The sequence below is a fragment of the Grus americana genome, unplaced genomic scaffold (assembly GCF_028858705.1).
Source record: "Grus americana isolate bGruAme1 unplaced genomic scaffold, bGruAme1.mat scaffold_335, whole genome shotgun sequence".
NCBI classification, from domain to species: domain Eukaryota; kingdom Metazoa; phylum Chordata; class Aves; order Gruiformes; family Gruidae; genus Grus; species Grus americana.
The window spans coordinates 1-18,550 of NW_026561614.1; the positions used below are offsets into that span (position 1 = coordinate 1).

An 18,550-nucleotide genomic window follows, 5' to 3' on the forward strand; every position below is an offset into this window, starting at 1 on the left:
AGCTTTGCAACAGGAGTAGCTTGAGTGACATGTAAGCGACTCGCCTTGTTTTATAAGCCTGGCGCCTACAATCAAAAAGGTCACTAACTGTGAAGTCACTTGGTCCTTAATTGGGGAAGGGTGCGTGCATTCCTTCCAAAAAGCTGCTTCTCAAGTGTCACGGGGAAGGTGAATTTGCTTCTTTCTCTGAGGGTGTGCTGGTAGAGAAAGAGTAGGCATAGTGGAGTGTTGCGCTGGTGCTTTTTTGTATTCCCTCGTCACGTCATCATTGTTACGGAGTTGCAAAGTCACTGTAGGAGCAGGAGCTTCTACCGTGTTGCAGCAGCCAACAAGTGGCTACCAAAGAGTGTTGGGAGTCCTTGAGAGAGGAGGAGGAGGAAGAGTGTTGTGGCAGCGTTTAGGAAATGCTGTAGGAAATCAATGCAGACATAGGAGAGGGGCCAGTATAAAGACAAAGAAGTAACACACATTTCGAGAGTCAAGGTGAGAGTCAAAGCAGTCCACTCCTTTTTATCAAACCTAAGCTGACTCCGGGGATTCTTGTTGTGGTTTGACAGCTGCAGGAACTGAGAGAACGGCATATCCGGACTGAGTGTTATGTCTGGTTCCTGAAGAAGGCCATAAAGAATAAGAAGAGGGAACTACCACCTCCAGGAACCTGCAGGGCCTTCTGGGCCTCTTCCGCAACTGCGGCTATCCCAGAGCTGGAAGAACGCATGCAAAGGTAAGCAAGTAACACAGTGCAGCAAGGCCTCGCTTTCTGTGATGGTGTGAAAATAGGACTGTCTGTTTTGCACGCCACTGAGACAATAGTATATGATTTTCAACCACGCTTTTGGTTTAGATGAGGTTCTTTCACACGCTTCTTTGGGGATTTGTGCTCCTGTGGATTTCGGGGGTAACGCCTGTACTTCTTTTTCAGGCTCCAAGTTGGAAAGGCCAGGCTGGAAGCCACAGCCCAGCAACAAGCCAAGACCATCGAAGCCCTTCAGAAAGATCTGCAAGCCTCTGCCACAGTAAGGCAGTCAGAGCCTTCCCTTTTCATGAGCTACAGAGCCCAGTTCCACTCTTAAGATGAGGTTTTCCCGGACAGCCCAGGAGAGATCAGTTCCTCTGTTCTACTGACTATAGGCTGCTCTGAAAGTCCTGCTGGCCCATTCCCAGCTTTCTGGCTTTGGGAGTTGTCCCATGAGACTGTAGCAAGTCCTACTTAACGCCGTCTTTGTCAAGGAGTTGACGCTAATGCACTGGCTGCAGTATTTGCTGCTTTCGACCAGCTGCGAGGTTGTTGACCGCAGGCAGCACTTGACAGTCGTGCAGTAGAGGGATTTGGTAGCTTTGCTTGCGGACTTTCCTTGGGCTCTTTTGGTGGTGCAGAGCGCTTCATCCTGGAGGCCTGACTGGCATCGTCAGACTGTGACAGGAATTCTTCACTTGCCTGGACTCTGGTCACCTTCCTGTTTTAGTGACTCTGGATTCGTTGGCCAGAGGGTGTGGGTCCATAATGCAACGAGAAGACCTCCAGAGAAGAAAATCCGCAACTAATAAGGGAATGACACCTCCATAGGCAGTATTTTGTGTGCTGTGCTTGGGTGGCGTTGCAGGGCAGGCAACTGTGGCGTTGCACTGATGCTGGCAAGAGAAGAAGAAAGGCCCCGAGGTGTGACCTTCAGTCGGGAAAGTCCTAGCATGAGTTCTTTTCTCTTCTTTTAACGCTGCTGTAGGCTCGTAATGGCCGGAGAACTTGATACCTGGCTTTCAGACAAAACGGACTGCAAAGGAACACCAACGTCAGCAGGTATATGAACGGCTTCTGGGAATGACTGGTTTTAGTCTTGCAATTTCTTGTGGGCAGGTAATCTATGAAAAGATGGGGTGGGCTGTGGAGAACCCCCAGGGTTTTGGGCAGGGCACCTCAGGGGAAAGGTCTATACGCCGCCTCATTCCCCTGGTGCTACTGGATTTTGAATCTGCTTGGTGGACAATATGCGGGCTCTTGCAGTCGTTAGCCCCATTCCTTTGATGGGTAGGCTCTGTCCTGTGGACAGGAGAGAGATCTGTGGTTGAGAGCTGCAAGAGGAGACTGCACTTGGGAGGTCCGTGTTATCTTCCTCGTGGAGAACGCTGTCTGCACGTTCTGCATATGGATCCTGTTCCAGCACTCCGTGTGTGACGTATCTTTCCTATTTTGAAAGTGTGGGAGTGAAAGCAAGGAAGTGAAGCAGCTGGTCGAGATGAAACGCCGATCAGAAGCGCTTCTGGAGGAAATGTGGCGGAGAAACAGTGCGCTGAAGGAAGAACGTACCAGGCATGGCTTTTTAGTGCTTTAAAGAAGTATCATGTTGAGTGGAAGTCAAGCTTTACTGAAATCTCATGTAAAGGCACGTACATAACCGTCTGTGAGCAAATTCAAGCCTCGCGTTCAATCTTGCAAAGTGCTTCTGTGCCTGAGCCTATGGTTTGAAAAAGCTGCAAAAGGCTTGCAAAATCAGGCGGCCTGCAGTTCTCCTGGGAGGGAAGGAAGTCTTTTCTTCCTCTGTTCAGGTAAACTTTGGGCCTTCCAAGTGATGACTGGCACTGCAGTGCTGGCTGTCCTCAGCAATTCCTGGCCTGCAATTCAAGCACACTACAGATGAAGCAAGCCATGGCTGTGCTGCTTACGTAAGAGTACGTGAAAAAGGCCAACTGTTGCTTTGCTTCACGCTTTCCTCACTGATTTGCTGTGCAGGTTGAAGATGCTTCTGGAGGGAGCTCGGGCAAAGGTAAAGGCATATGCAGAGAAGGAGAGAGAGAAAGAGTCCCAGCTCAGTTTCCAGGGAGAGATGAATAACAGCTGTTCGGAGGTGGCCAGCCAAGTTGGTAAACTAAGAAGAAAGGTGAGCTCTGCTTTGCTCAGTGGATTTGAGGTGATGACTTTTTTCTGCTGGAACCAGTATGATTCTTTTCCTACGGTTTTTTTCCATGTTGCTAATTTCCTGTTGGCTGTAGCCGGTCACCATACATCAAGATTTTCATACGAAAAAGCAGGTGACAAATGCAGTCTCGATGGCCCCCCACCTTACGGATTCCCACAGATGTGAGTAACTTTAGAGCTCTCTCTTTGAGTTCCTTCTCTTTTGCTGCCTACAAGTTGGTGACATTATTTCTCACAGCTGGAGATGCAGTCGAAAAACCACAGGCAGTGGATGAGAAAAAAGCAGGACCTGTGAGAAAAAGTGTGCATTGCGTGGGACTGCCATGGTAGGTCAGAGCCAAACAGAGCAGTCTAAAAGAGATGGGAGAAAGAACTGCACAAGAAATAACACAAGAACTGCAACAAGTGGATCCATATCTCCATGTAATGCCATTTTCCACATGTGTCTGTAGCCCATAGGCTACAACTTTGTTGTTGACATGTTTGAGTCTTTGGTTTTCGGTATCTGGATCTGTGCGCTAGTGCTGTATTTCCAGGATCCACTTTCCAGTGGCACCTTTGGCCCAGCCTGCTGTAAAACTAACACGCAGCCTTTGCTTTTCCTGCCCTTCGCCAGTCACAGCTGAACCTCCGATGTAGTTAGCGCTGAGATGATGCTGGAGCAGCGGAAGTGCCAGGAAACAGAGTGCTCACAGGGAGATGAGTGAAGCCTGGAAACCTTTGCCTTCCACCTCTTGCAGCGACTACCCTGCATCTAATTCCAAGTGTTCTGTTGCAGCTTGGTATTTAATAAACTCTGTCATCTAGCACGTGTCTTAGTTTTGCTGCACAATTGGAGTGCTTCGGACCTAGTGGGTTTGGATGAGGAGAGTCCGATTTTTGAAGGCTCACTCAGGCTCTCTTCCTATGCTGGCAGTTAGCACATCTCTCTCTGCCCTCGCTCTGAATGAAAATCAGTCCTGCAGACATCTCCAAGAGGCAGCACGCATCCGCGTCCTTTTTCCTTGGGGGAGGCTTGAACCACAATTGTGCTCAGATCCGGCACTAGCTACTACTACTAATCAGTTACCAGGCTCTTCCTGCCTTTTTAGAGCACTCCTCCTGGTGGTCTGGGCAGAAGGTGGTGGGCGAGCTTCCGGTAGCCACGGAAGCTTTGCAGGTCCCGTGGGGATCTGATGGATTTGTAGCCTGCTGAGGGGAAAGGCATGAAGAAGTGGGCACGAACTGGAACAGGGGAATCCCTCCTGCCAGTGGAGGGCAGCACCGTTGGGAGGAACAGGCGGGCACAGGCCATAAACACGTGGCTCCGTGGCTGGTGTCAACGCCACAACTTTGGGTTCTTTGACAGTGGGACGGCCTACACGGCACCAGCCTTAATGAACTCTGATGGGATTCACCTCTCTCAAAGTGGAAAGAGAATCTTTGCCCAGGAACTAGCGGGGCTCATCGACAGAGCTTTAAACTAGGCCCGAAGCGGGAGGGGGATAACATCAGGCTTGCCTGCAACACGCTGTGGGACGACGTGCCCAGGTTGGAGGGATGGGGTGCTGGTGAGGGCCCTCGGCCTACTGCTCAGAGACGTGCTGGACACACTGCAGCACACTCGAAGCCTGGAGGAGATGAGCCAGGGACTCAGAGAAACACTGGGAGAATACATCACAACAATCCCAGCCACTCCAGCCAGTAGTAAGTCAGCTTCACTGGGGGCACAACTGAAATGCCTCTACGCGAACGACGGAGCACGGGGGGAATAAACAAGAGGAGTTGGAGATGCGTGCGCGCCTGCAAGGCCGTGACCTTATTGGCATTACAGAGACGCGGTGGGATAGCTCCTATGACTGGAGTGTTGGGATGGAAGGGTACAGGCACTTTAGGAAGGACAGGCAGGGCAGGCGAGGAGGGGGCATTGCCCTCTACTTCAATGACCAGCTGGAGTGCGCGGAGCTACCTGGGGATGGATGAGGAGCTGACCAAGAGCCTATGGGTCAGGATTAAAGGGAGCACTAGGGCAGGGGACATCATAGCGGGGGTCTGCTACAGCCCACCTGGCCAGGGTGACAGAGGAGGCCACAAGGAGAGGTGCCATGCTGGACCTCGTTCTCACCAACAAGGAGGGCCTGGTAGGGGATGTGAAGCTCAAGGGCAGCCTTGGCTGCAGCGACCATGAAATGGTGGAGTTCAAGATCCTCAGGGCAGCAAGGAGGGTGCACAGCAAGCTCACTACCCTGGCCTTCAGGTGAGCAGACTTTGGCCTCTTCAGGGATCTGCTTGGTAGAATACCATGGGACAAAGCCCTGGAGGAAGAGGGGCCCAAGACAGCTGGCTAATATTCAAGGGTCACCTCCTCCAAGCTCAGGAGCGATGCATCCCAACAAAGAGGAAGTCAGGCAAAAACACCAGGAGGCTTCCATGGGTGAACAAGGAGCTCCTGGGCAAAGTCAAACAAAAAAGGAAGCCTACAGAGGGTGGAAGCAAGGACAGGTAGCCTGGGAGGAATAGAGAGAAGCTGTCCGAGCAGCCAGGGATCAGGTTAGGAAAGCCAAAGCCCTGATAGAATTAAATCTGGCCAGGGACGTTAAAGACAACATGAAAAGTTTCTATAGGCATGTTAGTGAGAAAAGGAGGACGAGGGAAAATGTGGTTCCCCTCCGGAATGAAACAGGCGACCTGGTTACCCAGGACATGGAGAAGGCTGGGGCACTCAACGACTTCGTTGCCTCAGTCTTCACTGGCAAGTGCTTGAGCCACAGTGCCCAGGTCACAGAAGGCAAAGGCAAGGACTGGGAGAATGAAGAACCGCCCACTGTAAGAGCAGATCAGGTTCGAGAATATCTAAGGAACCTGAAGGTGCACAAGTCCACGGGACCTGCCTTTTCCCACTGACTGGAAAAGGGGAAACATAACCCCCCTTTTTAAGAAGGGAAAAAAGGAAGACCCAGGGAACTACAGGCCGGTCGGTCTCACCTCCATGCCTGGCAAGATCATGGAACAGACCCTCCTGGAGACTATGCTCAGGCACATGGAAAATAAGGAGGTGACTGGTGATGGCCAACATGGCTTCACTAAGGGCAAATCGTGCCTGACAAATTTGGTGGCCTTCTCTGATGGGGTTACAGTGTTGGCGGACAAAGGAAGAGTGACAGACATCATCTGCCTGGACTTGTGCAAGGCATTTGACGCTGTCCCGCACGACATCCTTGTCTCTAAATTGGAGAGACATGGATTTGATGGATGGACCACTCGGTGGAGAAGGAATTGGCTGGATGGTTGCACTCAAAGAGTTGTGGTCAATGGCTCAATGTCCAAGTGGAGAACGGTGACGAGTGGTGTTCCTCAGGGGTCGGTACTGGGACAGGCACCGTTTAACATCTTTGTTGGCGACAGGGACAGCGGGATCGAGTGCACCCTCAGCAAGTTTGCGACGACACCAAGCTGTGTGGTGTGGTCGACACGCTGGAGGGAAGGGATGCCATCCAGCGGGACCTTGACAGGCTTGAGAGCTGGGCCCATGTGAACCACATGAAGTTCAACAAGGCCAAGTGCAAGGTCACGCGCATGGGTCAGCACAATCCCAAGCAGCACGACTATAGGCTGGGCGAGGAATGGATTGAAAGCAGCCCTGAGGAGAAGGACTTGGGGGTGTTGGTTGATGAAAAGCTTAACATGAGCCGGCAATGTGCAATTGCAGCCCAGAAAGACAACCATGTCCTGGGCTGCATCAAAAGACGTGTGACCAGCAGGTCGAGGGAGGTGATTCTGCCTCTCCACTCTGCTCTTGTGAGACCCCACCTGGAGTACTGCATCCAGCTCTGGGGGCCCCAGCACAAGAAAGACATCAAGCTGTTGGAGAGAGTCCAGAGGAAAGCCACAAAGCTGCTCAGAGAGCTGGAGCACCTCTCCTATGAGGACAGGCTGAGAGAGATGGGATTGTTCAGCCTGGAGAAGAGAAAGCTCCAGGGAGATCTAACTGCGGCCTTCCAGTACCTGAAGGAGGCCTACAGGAAAGATGGAGAGGGACTGTTCATCAGGGAGTGTAGTGACAGGACAAGGGGTAATGGGTTTAAGCTGAAGGAGGGGATTAGATATTAGAAAGAAATTCTTTACTGTGAGGGTGATGAGGCACTGGAACAGGTTGCCCAGAGGGGTTCCGGATGCCCCTTCCCTGGAAGTGTTTAAGGCCAGGTTGGATGGGGCTTTGGGCAACATGCTCTAGTGGAGGGTGTCCCTGCCCATGGCAGGGGGCTGGAACTAGGTGATCTGTGAGGTCCCTTCCAACCCAAACCATGCTATGATTCTATGAATCCCACCTCAACCTAAGGAAAAATGTTTTCTCTTGTGAGAGTGGTGTCAGGGACCTGGGGTGGGGCTGGAGACCCCAGCTCAGCCTGCTGGCGGCTTATTTGTACCATGCAGAGGTTGTGGACTCTCCATATTTGGAGATGCTCCAAAGTGGATGTGGCCGCCCTGCGCTGGCTGACCCTCCTTTGAGCAGGCCGGGGACAGATGAGATGACGCCCCTTCCAGCCCTGATGATGCTCTGCTTTCAAGGCACAAACATCTCCAGTGATCTGGAAATTTCACACTGCAGGCTCCGTTTTATTCAGCTCCACCTCCTGCCTGCTTCAACGAGCTTTTTGCCCGAGTCTGACCTCATCTTAGCTGTAACTGTAGTCTTCCTTGGCCTACATGCAACACACAAAACAACTGCAGACTCATCCAGCATCTCCAGGCACAAAGATGGCAACAACCTTCTCAGACACCAAGTCGTGTTGCGAGGTGCGAGGCCGCCAGCGAAGAATGGCTGTAGAGTTAGCCAAGCGAATCTTGATTTCAACCCCCAGTATGAGACCTGGAACTGCAGAAGAACCATCATGCGCCAGGTTTGGCTGGGCAGCAGTAGAAGCTGCCAGCTGTGCAAGTCCACCTGGCCTGGTCCTCATCTCTTCAAATGGGAGGAGACAGCTAGCTAGGCATTACAACTTTGACAAGCCGCTCTTCACAAATACAGCAAACCACATTTAGCAAGAACAGACTGAAATAACATTCCACCTCCTCTCCGGACAGTCACCCTTCACGTTGGTGAATATTAACCTCCAGGCTCTAAAACCAAAATGGCCTTTGGAAGATACCAAAGGTGTCTTCAAACAGTAAATTGGACCCGTTCTTCACATAATTGAGAACGAGAGCTCTGCCAAGGAACAGTACTGTAAACTCCCAACAAAGGCCAAGGACAGAAGCAGCAGTAAGCTCCGTGGTGATGTGTAAGCAGATGAAATCTGGCTGCTTTGCAGTCCATCCAAAGACTACGCAATACCTGAGCACAGCACTTGCCCTGATGTTGGGGGAATGCAGGGGGAGAGACAGCTCCAGTACAGACAGCACTATACCAGACCAGACTGGCTCCGGCCCTCCCTCCTCCTATCCGCCATCAGGTAGCTGCTAGGCATTATGTAGCTTCTGAACTCCAACGCAAGCATTTCAAAAAGTCTGACTCAGGATCTCTCCTTTAGTTGGTAGCAGGTATCGCAAGGGAACACAATACGTCTGAAGGAATGCGATTCATTTTGTTCCCGGATGTCCTGCACTGGTTCTCCCCAGGGTGCGGGTGTCAGTGCCGGAAGCGCCTGGTGAAAGCACAAGGGTCTTTTCTCCAGGCAGGACACTTTCTTGGCACATCATTGCCCCAGCCACCCTCCATGTTTTGCAGCAGCAACTGAACAGAGCACAGAAATCAAGTTGCAAGGGAATATTTTCTTTTTATGAAAAACCAACCAACCAAACAAAAAAAACCCAAAAACCACGCAGAATGGGGAAAAAAAAAAGCACTACAACAAATGCTGTACTGACAGAATACTCTGTTTTCGCACTGGCCTTTCCATTTTTAGCCATGTTATCAGCATGCACTGTGCTGCCTCATGCACGTCTTCTCTAGCCTCACCTTCTTCTGCAGAACCCCTGACGTGATCCCAGCAGCCTTCTAGCCACGTGCTACCTCAACACTCCCTAACAGAGGGGTCAAGCTGCCACAACAGGTCAGTGGAGACTTATTTGTCAGTGCTGCCACTGCTCCGGTCCCATACCGGCTTTCTATTGCACAGTGGTTTGTCAAATGTGTTTAACGTTTGTCAAGAGGCAAAAGCTACAATGAGAAGAGGGACTGTGGTTTGCCTTCTCTCCCATACAGTTTGTTCCTGTCGAGTTAACACTGTTTTCACCAAGTCTGTTGCTCCTTCCCTTCAGCACTGTCCAGGTTAAGACTTTTGAGCCAGTAATGTTGTTAATTTAATCTTCCCATCCATAGAGGCAGTGAGGCAGGTCCCGCAGTCCATGGCTGTGCTCCAGTCCACCGTGACAACAGGAGCTCAGTGTCCTCCAGGGAAAGGCAGCTCTCCAGAACCTTCTCCTCGCCATTTCACTAAAAGAAGGAAAGCATAAGATTTTAAGGAAGCAAGTTTCTGCAGTGGGGGCAGTGCCACAGGAGAAGCCAAAGCCTGCTACAGACTCCATATCCCTATCAGCGTACATAACTAAGCAGAAAATCAGGAGAGATGTCGAGATGTCTGTAGCACACATGAGGAAGCACGTTTCCAGTCTCATGACAGAAGCACGTGTTCTCAGGCAGCTCAGCTTCTGACATCAGCTGAGCTGCAGTAACTGAACGAGGCAGGCTAAGAACACACACTGATGAGGAGCACATAAGCCTAAACTATAGCTCATGTTAGTGCAGGTGCTCCAAATGCCCCAGATGCAAAGTAAAAATTCCATCTAATCTGCCTTGCAGTGGCTTATACTGATGGGCACTGACTGAAGAGGAGGCAGGCAAAGGGCGTGCAGTCAGTAACTGCTTGTTATGGCGGCACAGAAGTTTAGGCACTTGGAACCATTCAGCCTTACCCTTCATTTCCTTTCAGTACGCAGTCAGAAGAGATAATCAGGCTGAGACTGACATAACATCAGCAAACACACAAGGCAGATTAAAGACGAGCATCAGTCAACAAGCACACATTTTGCATTGAACTGGCATGCATTAATACATTTTAAAAAATTAAAACTTCGTCCTAGGCACTTGGGCACTAAGGAAAACTGCTGCAGCCAAGCTTTAAGAACAAGGAGCGCACATGCTCTAGCTACATACACAGGGCCAAATGCTTACAGAGGGTTCAAACACTTGCTAAACACCACACACTGCTAAAATACACACTGTATGAAACTGAGCAGCAAGTTTCACAGAGCGGGGATGGGTCGGTGCTCCTTGGGAACTTTCAGCGGCTGCTGTCGCAGCCTTGTAACAACAAGAGCTTGTACGAACACGTAAAAGTACGCCCCATCACTTCTCAGACTTACCTTAAAAATTACTCCCCCAGTAGAAGAACACGTCAACATATAGTTGCCCTCAGAGTCAAAAGCAAAAAGCCTTCCTCGTGGGAACTGGACTTGCTTGTAGCCACTGTACCCGGACAGAACAAAAGGACCTGTAGCTTCGCTGGGAAGATCATACTCAGACACCTTCAAGCCACTTTTGTGAATGTTCCACTGAATAAACTAGAATGACAAAGAGAGGTGACAAAAGCCCATAGTTAAATTGACTGTGATGAAAGTAGAGAGGCCACTCGTTGGTTTTAAGCAAAGCGGCTGTTTCTCACAAACAGAAGATGGCATTTTGACTTGTAGGTCAAAGTGGCTATGTTTATAAAACACAGGCTGCCAAGGCTGTAAGCGTGCCTACTATCCAGGTAAACATATGCCCTACTTTCCACAAGCACTGCTGCCTATGTGTCTTTCCACATTGCATGCAGGATCCTGGGGGGAATTCAATTAACTCTCATCAGCCAAGGACCCACACCTTCAGGCAGTCTCCCTCCCCTTCCCTCCGCCCCCCGAGCGGGAAGCCCCGAACCCCCCCCGCCGTCACCAACCACGTCCGCCGGGGCACCGTTCTCCCGTCGCTCCTGTAGCCAAAAAGAAAGGCCTGTAACGAAGGCCTGCTTATATTATACGTAATAAGAAAACGTAGCCAAGAAGAAAGGCCTGTAATGAAGGCCTACTTGTATTATATGTGATAAGAAACTATTCATTGTTACTTTAGGTAGAAGGCTAACGATTCTTAGACTGAGCACCTGCTACACATCATGAGAAAAAGGAGGAGCTACAAGACACTTCAAGGTCCTTATGTACATACTTTGCAGAAAGGGAGGACATTAATTGCCTCCAGCAACATCCTTATCTTGCTGAGGCATATAGCAAACAATTACCAACACCGAAGTATTGAGAAACTAGGGGAAAGGCAATTTGGGCCAGGGTCCCCACGACCACTGACCCATAAGCCCCCTACCCAAATTACCCCACCTACTCAAAAGATAGAGGCGGAGAAAGGAACTGAGCGTGCGTTCTAGTTTGCGTGCTAGGCAAAGAAATATGAACCAATTATTGTAATGGGGAGTGTACCGCTTTGTAACATTTGTGTATAAATATGACAAGAGAACCAGCGTTAGGTGTGCCTGATTAGAGGAGCTATCCTCCTGACACCCAGCGCTGCAATAAAGGAAATGCCTGCTTCTTCATGCTACATTGGTGTTAAGGAGTTGTCTTTCATTCCCGAATTTCGGTGACATCTCCGAGCCGTGCTCGTCGCTAAGCCGTGAGTGCAGGCGAGCAGCAGAACCACCCCAAACCGCCCCAAAATACCCAAGTAACGACAGAACCCGGTGCTTGACCAGGCGGGGAGGGAGACAAGGAAGCAGCGCGGGCGGGCTCGGGCTCCGGAGGGAGCCCAGCAGCTGGGAGGGGCAGGCAGACGCACCAGGCTGCCGCCCGAGCAGACGCAGCTCCCGCCGCTCACGCAGCACCAAGTGGAGAGGTGGGAGAGGGCCTTGCTGCGTGTTCAACGGTTTGTCAGCAATACCGTGTTTTACTCCAAAGCCTCGCCCGAAGCACAGAGGGACGCATCCTTCAATATTCTGACAAGGGAGCACACACAGCTCCTGAACAGCAGCTGTACAAAGCGCACGTTTTCGGAGACGTTTTCACACCGCTCCCGCCCGGCGGCGCGCTGACGGCGAAAGCAGAGCCTGCTCCTCCCGGGCCGGCGTCACCCCGCCCCACTGTGACGCCCCTCTGTGACCCCCTCTGTCACGCCCCCTCGGTGACCCCCTCTGTGCCCCCTCTGTCACGCCCCCTCTGTCACGCCCCGAGCGCGCTCGCCGCTGCAAGGCCGCCCCCTGCAGGCGCCGGCGCTCAGTGCTGTTGCCGCCGCGGCGGGGGAGCGACAGCGCTTCTCTGGCTCGGAGCGTTGGAGGCTGCGAGCTGCGGCCGCCGCTCTCGGCTCGGCTCTCGGCTCGGCTCTCGGCTCTTCTCGCCCTCTCCCCGTCCTCTCCCCGACCTCTCCCTCTCCCCGCCCGGGGCTCGGCAGAGCCTGCCAGGCGCTTCCTGCGGCTACTGACCCGGGGCGGGCTGTGCCCTCCCCTCGTCCCCGCCGCAGCATGCACAGGCTCATCGGGCTCCTCAGGAGCGTGCGGGAGCGCTCGACGTCCGGCAGCGCTTCCGCGCCCGGCGCCGCCGGGGCCTCCGAGCTCCGGGAGAAGGGCCAGGGCGCGCTGCACAGCGCGGCCGCCAGCGGTGACCTGGCCGAACTGCAGCGGCGCTGGTGGTGGTGGCAGAGACTCCGCATCAACAGGCGGGACGCGAAGAAGCAGTAAGGGGCGGGCAGTGCCCGCAGCAAAGCCTCCACCCACCCCCGGCTGGAAGAGCCGGCAAAGCCCAGCACGGTCGCAAGCGCCCTAGGAGCAGGGTCGGCTCCACAGCGCTCGCCCTACCGGAGGCCTGCCCGCGCTGGGACAGGAGGCGGCCGACGCCCCTCTGCCCTGCTCTGCCACCCTGGTCCCTGTAGCGAACTTTCTGTGGAGCTCAGCAGGCCTTCGTCCCAGCAGAGACGGCTCCTTTCCTGTTGCCGGACTGAGCGGCTTGCTTGAGCAGGGCATGGATTTGCAGAAAGACACAGCGCAGCCTTCCCATTGCTTTTAGAAACGCCATCCCCTCTGTCTCTGGGACACGTCTGGTGCAGGACTGATTGGGGGAAAACCGGGGCTTACGCAGACTCCACAGCCTCCGTAGATTTATGTAGCCCCCATAGACTCCGGCTGAGCAAATGCCTCCTGACTCAGTGGATGTGTTGGGGATTTTTCCTAGCCAGCCCCAGGCTTTGGGTGTGCAATTGCTGCCACCAGCTCTGGAACAAGAAAGCTTGCTTTCAGCTTGGTTTTTGTCAGTTGAGGCTTGTGGCCCTATGCGTCAGGTACAACAGCCTGAAACCATGTCTTCAGCTGCCTGTCTGGGTTAACTGAATACGTTTAATTTCTAGGACGCCTCTGCATCTTGCTTGCGCGAATGGCCATGCAGACGTTGTGCGATTTCTAGCAGGAAAGAAGTGCCAGCTAAACCCTCGTGACAGCTTGAAGAAATCGCCGCTGATGAAGGTACACGGGCTATGTTATGCCGCTGTACGTTGGGCTTATCGATTATGCGCTGAGTGAGTGATACATACCTTACGTGATTCTTTAGGTAGGCCTGCGTAGAAACAGGTACGCTGTAGTCAGCAGGGAAGGGGCATATGTTGCCTAATCTTTGAAGACGCTCGTACTTTACAGCACTGGGGGGCTGCGGGAGTTCTGACAGAGAGAAACATAGGTGTTGGAAGTTATTCCTCCTTTGTGTCTTATTTCCAGGCAGTAGACCACCAGCACAAAGACTGTGTGACTATTCTGCTGGAGCACGGTGCCAAACCCAACCTCAAAGGTGCTGGCGGCAACACTGCCCTTCACATGGCTGCTGTCATTCCTAGCAAACCTCTAGTGGAGCTGTTACTTGAGCACAATGCCCATATCGATGCTCAGAATGAGGTAAGCTTGGACTTTGGGTAAGGCTCCTCTTCCCAAAACTTGCTTGACTTCCTGTGTTCTTCTAAGGGAGATAATTTCTCCTTTCAGTTGGGTACACTCCGCTTACTCTTGCGATCACCGAGCGCTGTGAAGAGATGGTTGAGTTCCTTCTCCAAAAAGGAGCTGACGTGCATGCTCGAGATAAGCATGAAAGGTGATGGGTTTGTCAAAAGTGCGCGTGAGACTCCTTAGCGTTGTCCAAGTTGGATTGATGGGAGGCATAGGAATGAGCTTTGAAAAAGAACCAGGAGCTGCCCGGAAGGAGCTCCTTCTGTGTGACTTGTGAAAGCAGACCCGCACTCGGCCGCTCTCTTACTTCAGGGGACAGTTTCCACACTGAGGACTGCCAGAAAGCATTGGCTGTGGTGCCCTGCACGCACGCACCCTGCTCTGGGCAGGTGGTTGGCCTGGAGACCTCCTGAGGTCCTGCCAACCTGAATTCTCCAACGCTTCCACGTGTTCGGCTGTGCTTTCACTCTGCCTGTCGGAGAGGGGAAAATGAATTGTTTGGGGAGCAACGGGGGACTGAAGTAATGGCAATGCAATGTCCACAGAAGCTGATGTCTTGCCTATCATCTCTTGGATGCTTTAGGACCCCTCTTATGATTGCTGTTCTTGCTGGGAATATGAATACAATAAAAAGCCTTCTTCGACATGGTGCTGATCTTTCTCATCAAGACTGTATTGGCAAGCAAGCTACGCACTATGCCAGAGAGTTAACGCTTTACACCAAGTAAGTGTTTTACGTCCTCATTAGAGCAGATGCATTCTCAGAATGACCGTGCTGATGTACGGCCCTTTTTGGTAACATCACTGGGGTTTAATGAGGTGTTGAAGCTGGGCTCAGTGACATCTTCCGATGCATCTCTTTCCGGGTCAAGCGTGGATTTGGATGTTGAAGGGCTACTTCCCCCAGAGTTCACTCTGACAATTCACTTGTGTGCTGCCAAGCTACATACACACACCTGTGGCGGTATTTTTACCGAATGCATTTCCTTCCTTTATATATATATATCTATCTATCTATATCTCTATATTTCGTTCTGTATATAGTATTGCTGAGCAACTGGAGGAATACATCAGGTGTGAAATGACAGGAGAATGTTCTGCGGGAGGCACAGAAGGCCCAGCAGTACTGGACAGCTTTTGCGCTGGGACAGCTGCTCATTGTCCCTTGGGGGGACCTGCAATGACCAGAGCAGGTAGGATCCTTCTGCCATGGAGGAGGTGATGAGGAAAAATCACTATTGCCTGTAACACAATGATAACCCATTCGTTTGAGAGCAGAGCATGATGGATGGGGAAGAGTAGAGTGAAACAGGCAAAGCAGCATAGCACTTCTTAACTCTTTGTAGGTGTCTTGCCAGCAGCAGCAGAACAGCAAGAGGAAGAAGTTCACACTCCTTCTGATTCTAAGGTACCTTCTCTGAAAGAGGCAGTGGGGCCCACGCCGCTCGCTTGCTTTTGGGCTTGTCTTCGGGAGGTGTACTTTGGCCCCTTTTGAAAGCCCCGCTCAACAGAGATGCCTAGCACGCTGGCCCGTTTGCCCTTTTGGTTCTTTCCGTTGCCTGATACCACGTTACGCGCGTTGGCTGAGGCGGGAACTTTGTGCGTGGAAACGGGTCGAGAAGGAGTCTGTGCCAGTTCTCACGTGTGTCTTTTGAATTACCCAGACGGATTCCGAAGCTCCAAACAAAGCGTCAGCCGGCGGTGCTTCCAACTGCGGACAGACACGGAGCGTGCGCACAGTCCGTTGCAGGGGAGCGCGGCAATGGTAATTTCCTGGCGGACTAAATGGTTACCTTTGCAAGCTTCTCTGGAGTGAAGCCGATGGGGAAAAGCAGAGTGAAATAAGCACTCCCAGCAGCATCGTGCTTCTTACCTCCTTTGTAGGTGTCTGCCCAGCAGCAGGAGCAGAGGAAGAGGACGACTCTCCTTTTGATTCTGAGGTAGAATCATAGAATCCTCTAGCTTGGAAAAGACTTCCCTTCAGAGCATCGAGTCCAACGTAAAGCTACAGGGCCAAGTCCACCTAAACGGTGGCTAAGCGCCACGCCTACACAGTCTTCTAAATACCTCCCGGCATGGTGTCTCAACCGCTTCCCTGGGCAGCCTGTTCCAGGGTTGATAAGTTCCGCAAAGAAATTTTTCTAAGAACCGATCTAGACTCCTTGGTGCAAGCTGAGGCCGTTTCCTCTTGTTGGCACTTGCTATTTGGGGAAAGAGCCGCTGGGTAAACCTCCTTTCAGTTTAGTTGTAGAGAGCAATCAGGCCTCAGTCCTTTCCTAGGCCAAAAACTAGTTCCCTCAGCTGTTCTCTAGACTCCTCGTCACCAGCTCCTTCTTGCTTCGTTGCTTGGATAGCAACAAAGTCTGTCTTGTGTGAGGGGCCAAAACTGAACAAGTAGTCAAGGGGTGGACTCAGCAGTGCCCACACAAGGGGATCGACCTAGTTGCAGGCAGCTTTTTGATACAAGCCAGGATGCTGTTGGCCTTCTTGGCTGCCTCGGCACAGTGCCGGTCATATTCAGTGCTGTCGAAAAACCAGGTCCTTTTCACCGCGCAGTTCCAGCACTCTTCCTTCTCTGAAGGAGCACTGGGGCCACGCTGCTCGCTTGCTTTTGGGCTTGTTTCTCTATTGCTGCTTTGCCACGCGCAGTAACTGGGCCTTGACGTGGGGCTGCAGGAGGCTGTTCAGTTAGGACGGACAAAAGGAGGTCAGGCTCATGACCTGGGTCTTCTAGCAGCTGGCCTTTCAGCTGAATTTCCAGTAGAAGAAGAGGAGTAAAGCTTCCGCGTTACAATCCTCTGAATCCTACAAGGGCGGCCTGTGAGGATTGCTGGCTTTGCACCACAGCTCTCTCCTGCAGATCGTCAGGTCAAATAGTTGCCCATAGCGCCTACAGTCCAGACGCTTGGTTTCCGCGCCAGGTCTTCTATCTTGGGCAGGTGTACTTTGCCCTTTTGAAAGCCCCGCTCAACAGAGATGTAGGCTGGCCCCGTTTGCCCTTTGGTTTTTCCGTTGCCTGATACCACGTTACGCGGTTGGCTGAGGCGGGAACTTTGTGCGTGGAAACGGGTCGAGAAGAGTCTGTGCACGTGTGTCTTTTGAATTACCCACAGATCCGCCGAAGTCCAAACAAAGCGTCGGCCGGGCGGTGCTTCCAACTGCGACAGACACGGAGCGTGCGCACAGTCCGTTGCAGGGGAGCGCGGCAATGGTAATTTCCTGGCGGACTAAATGGTTACCTTTGCAAGCTTCTCTGGAGTGAAGCCGATGGGGAAAAGCAGAGTGAAATAAGCACTCCCAGCAGCGTCGTGCTTCTTACCTCCTTTGTAGGTGTCTGCCCAGCAGCAGGAGCAGAGGAAGAGGACGACTCTCCTTTTGATTCTGAGGTAGAATCATAGAATCCTCTAGCTTGGAAAAGACTTCCCTTCAGAGCATCGAGTCCAACCGTAAAGCTAACAGGGCCAAGTCCACCCTAAACGGTGTCCCTAAGCGCCACGCCTACACAGTCTTCTAAATACCTCCGGCATGGTGTCTCAACCGCTTCCTGGGCAGCCTGTTCCAGGGCTTGATAAGCCTTTCCGCAAAGAAATTTTTCTAAGAACCAATCTAGACTTCCCTTGGTGCAAGCGGAGGCCGTTTCTTGTCCTGGCACTTGCTATTTGGGGAAAGAGCCCGACACTCCGGGCTACAACCTCTTTCAGTTTAGTTGTAGAGAGCAATCAGGTCTCCCTCAGCCTCCTTTCCTCCAGGCCAAAAAACCCTAGTTCCCTCAGCTGCTCCTCCTTAGACTTGCTCTCCAGGCCCTTCACCAGCTTCGTTGCTCTTCTTTGGACGCGCTCCAGCAACTCAATGTCTGTCTTGTCGTGAGGGGCCAAAACTGAACACAGTAGTCAAGGGGTGGACTCAGCAGTGCCCACTACAAAGGGACGATCACGTCCTAGTCCTGCAGGCCACGCTTTCTGATACAAGCCAGGATGCTGTTGGCCTTCTTGGCTGCCTCGGCACAGTGCCGGTCATATTCAGCTGCCTGTCGACCAACACACCCAGGTCCTTTTCCACCGCGCAGCTTTCCAGCCACTCTTCCCCTTCTCTGAAGGAGGCACTGGGGCCACGCTGCTCGCTTGCTTTTGGGCTTGTTTCCCTCTATTGCTGCTTCTGCCACGCGCTCGTAACTGGGGCCTTGACGTGCCGGTGCTGCAGGCAGGCTGTTCAGTTAGGACAGGGACAAAAGGAGGTCAGGCTCATGACCTGGGTCTTCTAGCAGCTGGCCTTTCAGCTGAATTTCCAGTAGAAGAATGAGGCAGTAAAGCTTCCCGCGGTTACAATCCTCTGAAATCCTACAAGGCTGGCGCTGTGAGGATTGCTGGCTTTGCACCACACCGCTCTCTCTGCAGATCCCGTCAGGGTCAAATAGTTGCCCATAGCGCCTACAGTCCAGACGCTTGGCTTCTCCTGCCCAGGTCCTCTCTATTGGGCAGGTGTACTTTGGCCCCTTTTGAAAGCCCCGCTCAACAGAGATGCCTAGCACGCTGGCCCCGTTTGCCCTTTTGGTTCTTTCCGTTGCCTGATACCACGTTACGCGCGTTGGCTGAGGCGGGAACTTTGTGCGTGGAAACGGGTCGAGAAGGAGTCTGTGCCAGTTCTCACGTGTGTCTTTTGAATTACCCAGACGGATTCCGAAGCTCCTAACAAA

General features: G+C 52.4%; 1 protein-coding gene across 1 annotated transcript; it reads left to right on the forward strand.

Moving 5' to 3' along the window:
* The first annotated feature begins 12,388 nt into the window (after window positions 1-12,388).
* LOC129200592 (ankyrin repeat domain-containing protein 7-like) lies at window positions 12,389-15,546 on the forward strand. The gene is made up of 7 exons (XM_054811908.1): window positions 12,389-12,605; window positions 13,272-13,386; window positions 13,636-13,809; window positions 14,441-14,581; window positions 14,902-15,050; window positions 15,204-15,265; window positions 15,522-15,546. Exons 1-4 carry the CDS (start codon window positions 12,394-12,396, stop codon window positions 14,510-14,512), a joined length of 573 nt encoding a protein of 190 aa, XP_054667883.1. The 5' UTR covers window positions 12,389-12,393; the 3' UTR covers window positions 14,513-14,581; window positions 14,902-15,050; window positions 15,204-15,265; window positions 15,522-15,546.
* The last annotated feature ends 3,004 nt before the right edge of the window (window positions 15,547-18,550 follow it).